Source organism: Sus scrofa, chromosome 6, assembly GCF_000003025.6.
Source record: "Sus scrofa isolate TJ Tabasco breed Duroc chromosome 6, Sscrofa11.1, whole genome shotgun sequence".
NCBI lineage: Eukaryota > Metazoa > Chordata > Mammalia > Artiodactyla > Suidae > Sus > Sus scrofa.
This window is the reverse complement of record NC_010448.4, coordinates 29,392,911-29,405,771: the sequence shown is the minus strand read 5'-3', so window position 1 is coordinate 29,405,771 and position 12,861 is coordinate 29,392,911. Positions and strand designations below refer to the sequence as shown.

Here is a 12,861-nt window from a genome sequence, read left to right as displayed (position 1 = left end):
GACTAGGAACCATGAGGTTGCAGGTTCGGTCCCTGCCCTTGCTCAGTGGGTTAACGATCCGGCATTGCCATGAGCTGTGGTGTAGGTCACAGACGAGGCTCGGATTCGACCCCTAGCCTGTGAACCACCATATGCCACAGGAGCGGCCCAAGAAATGGCAAAAAGACAAAAATAAATAAATAAATAAATGACAAAATTCTTTAAAAAAAAAAAAAGACGACGAAGCTAATTCTCAGTCCTGGGAGGCTTATATGCTTATGAATCCAGTTTTTTAAAGGGGCAGGTAAGGGGATCCACCTGAAGAGCTTCAGCAGCAGCTTGACCCCAACGTACCCTGCAGAGGCCGCCATGACCCAGTCAGTGGTCACAAGAGGCGGCCGTCTTCCCGGCCCACCCGCCCTCCTGACATCCCTCACGCTCTGCTGACAACCTGTGCTACACCAAGAAAGCAGAAGACAGAAGGAAGCCAGGTCTGGTTTTCGGGTTTTTTGCCTTTTTAATGGTCAAAATCATGTAACACAAAACTGTCTATCTTAACCATCTTTAAGTGTGAAGCAGTGTGAACGACATGCACAGGGTTGTGCAAAAGATCTGTGAAAGCTTCCATCAGCCAAACCGAAACTCTGCACCCACTGAACACCAACTCCCCGCTCGTGCCCCACCCACCGCCCCCAGCAGCCACCACCATCCTGCTTTCCAAGCATCTGAGTATTTAAACACCTCGTGTAAGTGGAATTTGTAGTATCTGCCTTTTTGTGGCTGGCTTATTTCACTTGGCATAATGTTCTCAAAATTCATCAATGTTGCAGCGCATGACCGGATTTTCTTCTTTTTTGGCTGAATAATATTCCATTGTGTGGTGAGACCGTTTTCATAATCCATTCTCTCTCCTGGACATTTAGGCTGCTTCTACCTCTTGGCTGTTAATGAGCCACGCTTTTTGTGTCTGTTTGGGGCTACACCTATGGCATATAAAAGTTCCTAGGCAAAGGATCCGACCCACAGCTGCAACCTACAGCACTGCTGTGGCAACGCCATATCCTTACCCCACTGTGCCTCAGCGGGAGCTCCAGCCATGCCTTCTTTTTAAACATATCTCAAAACAAAAAGACTGTAGCTGTGTCCATCCCAACTCCCAACAAAGATGAAGGCCTCTCTCTCTCTCTAGCTCCCAACTCTCCTAACCCCACTCTCCATCTCCAGGTCTTTGCCTTCAGCTAACTTTTCTGCTGGTTCTGTTCCGTACTGTCAATCTTTCCCCTTCCCCCAAGAGTGATCAGTCCTATCTGCATACCAAGCATGCTTTAGAATCTTTTTTTTTTTTTTTTGGCTGCACCCTCGGCATGCAGAAGTTCCTGGGCCAGGGATCGAACCCACACCACAGCAGCAACCCAAGCTGCTGCAGTGACAACACCAGATCCTTAACCTGCTGAGCCATAAGAGAACTCCCTAGAATCTTTTTAAAAAGACTCTCGGGCACTCACAAGAACTGAAAGCAGGACCTCCAAAAAATATTTGTACACCCATGTTCATAGCCCCATTATTCACAATCACTAAAACATGGAAGCAACCCAAGTGTCCAGCCACAAGTGAATGGATAAGCAAAACGTGGTCTAGCTATACAATGGGATATTATTCAGCCTTAAAAAGGAAGGGAATTCTGGCACATGATGTAACACAGTTGAACCTTGAGAACTTAAGCTTAGTAAAATAAACCAGTCACAAAAAGATAAACAGGTATAATTCTGCTTATATGAGATACTTAAAGTAGTCAAATTCACAGAGAAAGGAGAATGGTGGCTGCTAGCAGCTGGGGAGGAGAGAATGGGGAGTTATTGTTTACTGGGTATAAAGCTTCAGTTTTGCAAGATGCAAAGAGCTCTGGAAGTGGATGGTGGTGATAGTTGCAAGAGAATATGAATGTACTTAATACCACTGAACTGTACATGCATTTTATCACAAGAAAAAAAGAAAAAAAGAAGACCCATAGGGAAAAGAAAAAGAATACGTACTTAGCATTTGCTTATATGTGCATGTAAACACTCTGGAAGAACACAACACAGAAGAAACTAATCAAAGTGGTTACTGCCGGAAAGAGTGGTATCTGGGCAGGCGCAGGAAAGGTTAGGAACATGACCTCACTGGATCCTCTCTATAGATTGTGAAATTTGTGGCTGGATGGCCTGTTCAGAGATCTTTAAAAAATATTAACAAAAACTCCCCGATGGCACACCCTCATCAAGGAACCACCCCTACTTCTCTGTTCTCGCTTATAACACACCGCCAGATACTGTGTGTCTCCAGCTCCCACTCACTTTCCAGTCCAATAATCTAGTATTTAACCCCTCGAGCCACGGCAACTGCTTGTTGCTCTCTAGCTCATCAACCACCTCCACTCTGATGAACACAACAGGCACTTTCCTGACCTCATCTTCTAAGAATTCCCACATGCTTGACTCACCACCTTCTCCTGGCTTCCTTCCTTCTCCATCGCTGCCATGGCCCCTCCTGCTCTGCCCGATCTCAGCCCTGAGCCCTCTTCTGTTGGCGAGCTACTTTCTCTCTCTAGAAGAGGTCCAGTCCCCTACCGACTTAAAACTCCCAAATGCCTCTCTCCAGCTGATCTCTTTACCGAGGTCCAGAACAGCCTACACGACATCTCCGCATGAATATCTCAAAGACACCCTAACTTCCCTAGTCAAACAGAAGGCCGAGTCCCTGACCTCCACCTGCTCTCCCCAAGTCCAGCCCCTCTCAACACATGGGACCACTGTCTGCTCAGCTGCTTAACTGAACCCCAACGCTCCCCTAACCCCATGACCCTGCCTCCAAATCAAAGTACTGTCAAGTCCTACCAGCTCATCTCCAACAAGCATCTTAAATCTGCCACTTCTTCTCAACTGTATTACCAACATCATGGTCCAAGCCACCATCTTTTTTTTGCCTGAACTACAGCAACAGTCTCCTAATTGGGCTTGCTGCTTCCATTTTCGCCCCTCTAAAATTCATTCTCTCAGAAGCTAATTATTCTATGTTAACTGTCCTGTCAGTCCCCTGGGGGAGGAAAAAAAGCCCTACTTTCATTCCAGAATCTATATGGGATTGTGGCGGACAAATCCCTGCACCACTTTCTCAGCAACCTCAATTTATGTCACAATCTTGGCTCCGACTCACAGGCTCCAACCACAATCACCTCTCTGTGTGCAGAAAGTTCTTACTTCATGGTCTTTGAACCTACTGTTTCCACCGCCTCTTTCCCCCGATCTGCCTCCTGCTTACCCCCAAGATGCCTCTGAATGTCTCCTCTAGAAGAGCCTTCAGCCCCGACTCGCCTACCTTCTTGCTTGCAGAGCCCTGTGATGACCTCATCAGTCCCTGCGCGCAGCAGTCACACGTCTTTGGAGGAGGGCTCACATCCACCTCGTTGACACTACAGGTGCTATGCAATTTGTTGACACTGCATAGTGCCTGTCTCAGGAACAGGCTTTCAGTGCACATTTGTTGAATAAATACACTAAGATGAATCAGAGGATGAACAATGAACCAGTGACTTTCTGAAGCACTGGCCAGGCTTACCCAGGTCAAGCAGAGGCCCTATGCAAGTAGGAAACTAATGAAGTTTGCATTTTAAGACTCCTGCATTCACCATCACAGTGAACACTACATATCAACAGTGGTGAACCATCTTTTCCCAAAACTACAGGATGAAAATACACAGCGTATGACAAAGCTTTACAAAAAACAAAGAATACTAAAATATCTAGACAATATCCTTGAGGCAACAGCACATGTCAGTATCTCAAGATGAGTGCGCATGTGTGCACTTGTGAATATACACAATACACAATACCTTGTGAATACACATAGGTATACGTGTGTGTGTATGTATATACATATGTGGCAGAGTAGAGGTGGTTGATTAACTGGAGAGGAATAAGCAAGTACATGTATACACAAACACACACACACACACACACACGTATGACCCCTTTGGCCTCGCTCTGCTGCAGAAGAACAGCAGGTTTTCAGGGGCATCTTAGTCGATGGTACTGCATGTGTACACACTGCACAGGCTCTCATGCTTTTCCTTCTCTCTCCACCATCAATCACCCCCCAAAACAGGGAGCTTACCATAGCGTTCAGCTGGGAGTTGCTGGCCTGCGTAATGCCTAGAATGTTGGTGGTGTGCATCACTTCAACGGAAAAACTCGGCAGCCAACTTGCGATCCGGGACCCTAGAACAAACGAGAATCCAGCACGAGTTTCAGAGACCTCCTTCTCCATGTTATATACTCTGCAGTCGGCCGCTCTCTGGTACCAGTTAGGAGTCACTGAGGGCTTAACTTTACGCCAAGCCTTTTGACCAAGTATCCCATGTGGATTAGCTCCTTTAATCCCAGTTAAAACACATGGGTTCATTCTTCTTCTTCTTCCCATTTTACTCTTCTCAGAGTTTTGACTCTAAAGCTCTTGTCAGTCCCCAAGGCACCCAGAATTTAGACAACTTGCCAAGATCAAAGCATTTAATCACGCTGGCCAGAACTGGAAGCCAGATAGTCAGTTCCAGAACACCGCACCACTGGGCTTTCCTGCTTTCCAGTGGCCCTGGATCCACACACACTCAATCCCTCTGAGTGTTTTCAGGGCTCCGAAGCTGCTGCAGTAGATGAGGTTTTGCTCCCCTCTTTCACACTACAAATACTACTCATTTTGAGACATCATTTTCACAATAATTTTCATTAAGTATTTTCTACTTAATAATCTAGTTTAAAGACTTTAGTTTTCTGATTCAAAATTTTTTTGGCTACACTGCACCACCAGGGAACTCCTGATGCAAAATTCTTTTTTTTTTTTTTCCCCTGCTTTTTAGGGCCACACTCACAGCATATGGAAGCTCCCAGGCTAGGGGCTGAATCGGAGCTACACTTGCCAGCCCACATCATAGCCACAGTAACTTGGAATCCGAGCTTCATCTGGGACCTACACCACAGCTCATGGCAATGCCGAATCCTTAACCCAGTGAGCAGAGCCATGGATTGAACCCACATCCTCATGGATACTAGTCGGATTCATCTCCGCTGCATCACAACGGGAACTCCAATGCAAAATACTTTTCAGCAGGTTCTACAACACAGGCTTGTGGCTTGCTGGTACCAAGAAATCTGTTGCTTCTGCCATTTCCCAAGGAAAAGGGATCCTAAGATACGCCGCCACCAGGTGTCGGCAGTAAAACGACTCCACATCAATCACACATTTAAGGAGAATTTTCCTTTTCTTCACAACGAAGCACTGAGGCCCAGAACATAAATTAAGTTCACATCCCAAAGGTCTTGCCTGACAGACTGTGCCTGATAAAAAGCTGGATACTTATTTCACGTACTTAACTAGGGAGAAACAAAGGTGCCTTTATTTTGACTAAGATTTTAGTAATAATTCATAGAATAAGATGACATAGCCAGGACCCACATCCAAGACCTATTTCAGAAGTCTTACATGGTAGACCCTTAATTAGCAGACACAAGGCAGCCCCTGTGCGCCTGTCCAGCAGCCCAGCCCAGCCCAGCCAGCCGTCACCCCCTCCTCTCAGAGACCCGACTCCCCTCTTCTGGTCCTTTCTACTGGGATTTCAGTGTGTCATCACTCCTTCTGTGCTCCACCCTTGGAAACTCAAATCAGAGATCTGAAGAGCACTCCTCCTAACAAATAGTCCAGGGACCATATAATAAGAAATATGAACTCAGAGAATTTAATGATATTGGAATTGATGAAAATCAACAACAGCCCAACGAAATGTGAATTAAAGAAGGATGATCAACTAGCCTCTGATATGGTGTCCATGTCCTTAATTTTAAGTACCGTTTTATTACAACTCTTTTCAATATTCTGGAAGGTGGAATATTCATATTTTATGGGCAAAGAAACAGGCTCCAATTCTGCTTCTGGTACTCACTGGAAAGGCTACTTAATGAATTTTCATTATAAGCCCAAGTATTATGCCAAAGCAATAAATTATTAGCAACTACTAAACTGATTAAACATGCTCCTTGCAGGCCTGGTTGATTCAATTTTAACTACTTCCACCTCCCCTACCATCTACCCCGCCCCCGCAACCACCAAATTCACAGTAAATCTAGCAAAATGCCTGGCACAGAATAACCCCTCAGGGCTATCAATTGAACATTTTCAATTAAAACTGGAATATAATACTAAACTGGCCCATACAGAAAAAGTTATAATTAAAACAGCATCTCCTAAGGGCTTCAAGAAAACCCCTTGGGCATGGTTTTAGAAGTTGAAACCAACTAACCATCAAAGTGGAAGAAGTGATTGTGTTGGTTGAGGCGAGGTCTGCCTTCGGCTGCAGCTACGGGAACCAAATTCTCATCCAAGTTCTCTCCTTGATGGTCTTCCCTGACACGACTGTTGTCAGCAATGTTAAGAGACATTCTGCATGTTGGGCAGGAGGTGTCTTGTTCTAGCCAGGAACGAAGACAGGAGCTACCAAAAAATCCAAAATAAGATATCCTTAGCATATGCTGTGAGAAGTTACTGAAAATGGTTGCCGTTTTACTTTCTATTTACCATGGTGAGATTTAAATGTTGAGGAACACTGCTGACATTACCTCTTTGCCCTACTTCACTCTAATACACTTCTGGCGTATCCTGCTTTAACATTAATTTGTCGGCATGTGTGGTCATCTATAAAGCTCCTGGTCACAACCCTTCTTCAGTAAGACGTGGCTCATCATCTTCCTTTCCAATTCTATTTGACTAACTTAAAATCCACATCCTTGGCGTTCTTTCCAAAGTCTCACTCTCCAACTACAGCTCCTTTCCTTCCAGCTCACCTCTCAAGGACCCTTACTCGATAAGACCTCCCTCCCCATCCACTGGTAGCATCACTTTTTTATCAGGTGATCACATCCCCTCAGAGCCTGACTTGCTTCTTCACCTGGCTTATCCACAATCTCAACTTCTTCAACCCTCTTTTATTTATATTCCGTTTTCCTAATGAAGCTGGATGCTTCTTTACCCTCTTTCAGGAAATGACAATGTCCTAATTAAGGCAGTCTCTCAATAAATACTGTGCTGCCCTTTAAAAGCAAGCATACAAAAAAAAAAAAAAAAAAGAGAGAGAGAGAGAGAACATTGAATAAAGTCATCTCCAAGGTCTTCTTCCCAACTTGTAATAATATGTTATCCTTCTAAGATTTCAAGGTGCCTTCCAGCCCATAACAGATTATGGTTCTTCTAAGAGCTCAAGGAGACACTGAATAAAAGTGCTCATTTCCTCTGTGTCCTTTCTTCTTTTTTTTTTTTTTTTTTTGGCCTCACCCATGGCATGTAGAAGTTTGCAGACCAGGGATCAAACCTGAGTCACAGGAGTGACAACAATGGATCCTTAACCCACTGAGCCAGGAGGGAATTTCTTTTTCTTTTTTTTAATGTCTGGGAACATGTGCACATTATAAGGTGACACAGGAGAGTCTCTAGCAATTTAATGGAACTTAAGTACCAAACATTTCCCAGAGGCCAAGATGAAGCTGCTAGTTAATTATCTCTCTGCCAGAAGAGTATATGACAGTAATGTTCCCAAGTAATGAATGTGTACACCCAGCTCTACCACATTTTGAAATAAATTAACTATAATTCCTATTTGTGATCACGTAACCATTAGCCAAATACTTCTATTTTTTAAAAGTTCATTTCCCCTTATGAACACCCTTAAATCACACCTCTAGTAAAAATCAGCATTACATGGGACTACAAAAGTCCGTAATATCCTTGCCTTCCATAAAGCTGCTTGCTTTTCATAAGCAAATCTAAATTTACTTCATATTCTGCACAAGTTCCCCACACTTAATACAATAACCTAAAAACTGCAAGGTGAGTATAACTAGTTAGATACAGTTGCATTTTAAAAAGGCTAGACTTTCACAGGTAAAGAAATCAAACTTCAGATATTTTTCTATATAATAATAATAACAGCCTGTGCTTCTTCTCCCTCTAGGTATAACACTTCAATGTTATTAAATATTTATTGGACTCCGAAATCTTGCAAAGACATCTTCTACAGCAATAAATTACCTAGCTGTAGTCTAGTGAAATCTAGACATTTAGCTTTACAACAAATATGAATTTGTCATAGATAACCATCATACAATCCAGCTCCATCCGCTAACCAAAGCTATAAAGTAAAGCAAACCAAGTAGAAATCTTAACAATGGTTTGCTCACTCACTCCCAGGCAGGCGAGTGTTTTAAAATTTTAACTCTTAAACAACCACTAGGTCAAGAAAAAATCGCTTGAGCAATTAGAAAACACTCTGAGACAAAAGAAAACAAAAGCACCACATACCAAAACTTATGGGATACAGCAAAAGCAATGCTGAGAAGCAAATTTATAGCTAGAAAATGCCTAAAAAGATAAAAGATTTCAAGTCAACAACTTAATTTTATAACTTATGGAAGGAGGAAAAGAGCAGATGAAACCCAAAGTCAGCAGAAGGAAAGAAATAATAAAGATCACAGCAGAGATAAATGAAACAGAGAGTAGAAAAACAATATAACAAATTAATGACACTAAAAGTTGGTTCTCTGAAAAGATCAACAAAACTGACAGATTCTAGCAAGACTAAGAAAAAGAAGATGCAGAAATGACAGTGTGACTATTACTACTAACCTTATGGAAACTAAAAGGATTATAACAGAATACTAGAAATAATGTACTTCAACAAATTAGATAATGTAGATAAAATGGACAAATTCACAGCAACACAAAAATTACCAAAATTAACTCAAGACAATACAGAAAATCTCAACAGAGCTATGTAACAGCTTAAACCAGTCAAAAGACAAAAAACAAAAAAAAACTCCCCAAAAGGAAAAGCCCAGGACCAGATGGCTTCACTGGTGAATTTTAAAGAATTAACCTCAATTCTAGTCAAACTTTTCCCAAATATAAGAAGGAAAATGTCCTAACACATACGAGGAGGTCAACATTGCCCTGATAACGAATTCAGACATGGCACCACAAAAAAAGGACAATTACAGACAAATCTTTTTTATGCATATAGATGCAAAAATCCTCGACAAAATACCAAGAAACTGAATCCAAAACCACATCAATAAGATTACTCTATGAGTAAGTGGGATTTAATCCTAGCAATCCAAATGTGGTTGAACATAAAAAAAATGAATCAATGTAACACACCACATTAATATAACAAAGAAAACAAGCCATATGATAATCTGAATAGATGCAGAGAAACCATTTAATAAAATTTCTTTTTTCTGGAAAAAATATCCAGCAAATTAGAAACAGAAAAGAACTTTCATTAAGATGATAAAGGGCCCTTAAGAAAAACTCACAGGTTAACATCATACTCAATGTTTGTAAAAGGCTGAAAGCTCTTCCTCTAAGATCAGGAACAAGACAAAGAGGCTCATTTTACCAATGCTATTCAACATTTTACTGGCAGTGCTAGACAGAGAAATTAGGCAAGAAATAAAAAAGAGAATAAAACTATCTCTATTTGCAAATGACATATATTACATAGCAACTCTAAAGAATATACATACATAAAACTATTGCAGAGCTAATGAATGAATTTAATATAGCTGCATAATAAAAGGGAGCAATAAAAGGCAGTAAAAATCAGTTATGTTTCTACACACTAGCAATAAACAATCCAAAAAGGTAATTAAGAAAACAATTCCAGAGTTCCCGTTGTGGCTCAGTGGGTTAAGAACCCAACATAAGGAGTTCCTGTCGTGCTGCAGTGGTTAACGAATCTGACTAGGTTCGATCCCTGCCCTTGCTCAGTGGGTTAAGATCTGGCATTGCTGTGAGGTGTAGTGTAGGTCGCAGACATGGCTTGGATCCTGCGTTGCTGTGGCTCTGGCGCAGGCTGGCAGCTACAGCTCCAATTAGACCCCTAACCTGGGAAACTCCATATGCCATGGGAGCGGCCCAAGAAATGGCAAAAAGACAAAAAGACAAAAAGACAAAAAAAAAAAAAAGAACCCAACATAAGAATTCCCACTGTGGTACAGCAAAAACGAATCCAACCAGTATCCATAGGATGTGGGTTCGGGAGTTCCCGTCGTGGCGCAGTGGTTAATGAATCCGACTAGGAACCATGAGGTTGCGGGTTCGGTCCCTGCCCTTGCTCAGTGGGTTAAGGATCCGGCGTTGCTGTGAGCTGTGGTGTAGGTTGCAGACTCGGCTCAGATCCCGTGTTGCTGTGGCTCTGGCGTAGGCTGGTGGCTACAGCTCTGATTCGACCCCTAGCCTGGGAACCTCCATATGCCGCGGGAGCGGCCCAAAGAAATAGCAAAAAGACAAAAAAAAAAAAAAAAAAAAAAAAAGAAAAAGGATGTGGGTTCGATCCCTGGCCTTGCTCAGTGGGTGGGGGATCTGGCACTGCCGTGAGCTGTGGTGTGTGGTGTAGGATCCCGAGTTGCAGTGGCTGTGGCGCAGGCTTGCAGCTGTAGCTCCGATTCGACTCCTAGCCTGGGAACCTCCATATGCTGTGAGTGCAGCCCTAAAAAGCAAAAACAACAACATCCATGAGGATGCAGGTTCCATCCCTGGCCTTGTTCAGTGAGTTAAGGACCAGCGTTGCCACAATCTGCAGCATAGATCACAGATGCAGCTCAGATCCGGGGCTGTTGTGGCTCTGATTCAACCTCTACCCTGGGAATTTCCATTATGTCATAAGTGTACAACAGTATCCAAAACAATAAAATACCAAGGAATACATTTAACCAAGGAGATGAAAGACAACATAAAAAACTGTAAAAGATTGTTCAAAGAAATTTAAGAAGATCTACATAAAAGGAAAGGCATCTCATGTTCATGACTTGGAAGACAATATTGTTAAGACAGTAATCCTCCTCCTACTAAAGTAATCTACAGATTCAAAGCAATCCCTATTCAATCCCAATGGCCTTTTTTGCAGAAACAGAAAAGTGCCTCCTCAAATTTATATAGAATTTCACGAAGCCTCAAATAACCAAAACAATTTTGAAAAAAAAAAAAAATGTTGAGTAGTTCCCATCGTGGCTCAGCAGTAACCAATTCAACTAGCATCCATGAGGATGCGGGTTCAATCCCTGGCCCAGCTCAGTGGGTTAAGGATCTGGCATTGCAGTGAAATGTGGTGTAGGTGGCAGATGCAGCTCAGATCTGGTGTTGCTATGGCTGTGGCATAGGCTGGCAGCTATAGCCCCAATTCAACCCCTAGCCTGGAAACCTCCTTATGTCTCAGGTACGGACCTAAAAAGACCAAAAAAAAAAAAAAAAAAAAAAAAAAAAAATCAAATTTATATAGAATTGCACAGAGCCTCAAATAACTAAAGCAATTTTGAAAAAGAAAATGTTGAGGAGTTCCTGTTGTGGCTCAACAGTAATGAAACCCAACTAGTATCCAGAAGGATGCAGGTTCAGTCCCTGGCCAGGCTCATTGGGTTAGGGATCCAGTGTTGCTGTGAGCTGTGGTGTAGGTCACAGGCAGCTCACTTAAATCTGGCATCAGTACAGCTGTGGCACTCTAACTGTGATTCGACCACTAGTGTGGGAACCTCCATATGCTGCGGACATGGCCCTAAAAAGAAAAAGGAAAAAAAGAAAGAAAGAAAGAAAATGTTGAAAGACTCACCATTTCCCAATTTCAACTTACTACAAAGCTATAGTAATCAAAACAACATGGTACAGGCATAAAGACAGGCATATAGACCAATGGGATAGAACTTAAAAAAAAAAATCCAAAAATAAACCCAAATGTCATGGCCAAATGATTTTGACAAGGGTGCCATGACCAATAGGGAAAAAGTAGATTCTTCAATAACTGGTCCTGGGACAACTGGACAATCACAAGCAAAAGAAGGAAGTTGGATCTCTAGCTTCACTTCATGTACAAAAATTAACTCAAAAGGGATCAATGACCATAAAACCACTAGGAAAAAAACACAGGAAAAAAATCAATCATCATGACCTCAGATTTAGCAAGGATTCTCAGATGTGACACTAAAAAATGTGACAAAAAAAAAAGTAAACGAGATTTAATTAAAAATTAAACAACAAGGTCCTCCTATATAACACAGGGAACTATATTCAATATTCTGCAATAAACCATAATGAAAAAGAATGCATATATGTATAACTGAATCATTTTACTATATAGCAGAAATTAACATTACAAATCAACTAAACTTCAATAAAGTCACTTTTTTAAATTAAAAACATGCATGGATAGAGTTCCCCCTGTGACACAAAGGGATCAGCAGCATCTCTGGAGTGGTGGGACACAGAGTCAATCCCCAACCTGGCATAGTGGGTTAAGGATCTGGCATTGCTGCAGCTGTGGCATAGGTTGCAACTGCAGCTGGGATCTCTGACCCCTGGCCCAGGAACTCCATATGCCTTGGGGCAGCCAAAAAGAAAAAAAAAAAAAAAATGTGTGGATCAGAGGATATTACCAAGAAAATCAAACAACAAGCTACGTACAGACTGGGAGAAAATTTCTGCAAATCATACATCTGATAAGGGTTTAGTATCTAGAAAACCCAAAGAACTCATAATTCAACAGAAGGACCTACAATCCAATTTAAAAGTGTGCCAAGGACTTGAATATTCTCCAAAGATGACATATAAATGGCCAACAAACATGTGAAAAAATGGCCAGCATCATTGGTCATTAAAGAAATCTAAAAAACTGGCAGTTACAAGGAACTGATGAGGATGTGTAGAAACTGAAAGAAAGCCTCGTGCACTGCTGGTTGGAATGTAAAATGGTATGCTCACCGTGGAACACACTGTGGTGGTCCCTCAAAAAATTAAACACAGAATCACTATATT

General features: G+C 42.0%; 1 protein-coding gene across 1 annotated transcript in view; it reads right to left on the bottom strand.

Annotated features, from left to right (window-relative positions):
• AMFR (autocrine motility factor receptor) overlaps nucleotides 1-12,861 on the bottom strand; it is a 50,989-nt gene that overhangs the window by 12,029 nt on the left and 26,099 nt on the right. Inside the window, 2 exon segments of the mRNA XM_021097092.1 lie at nucleotides 4,132-4,235; nucleotides 6,308-6,498. Of these exon segments, the coding sequence (XP_020952751.1) occupies nucleotides 4,132-4,235; nucleotides 6,308-6,498 (295 nt within the window).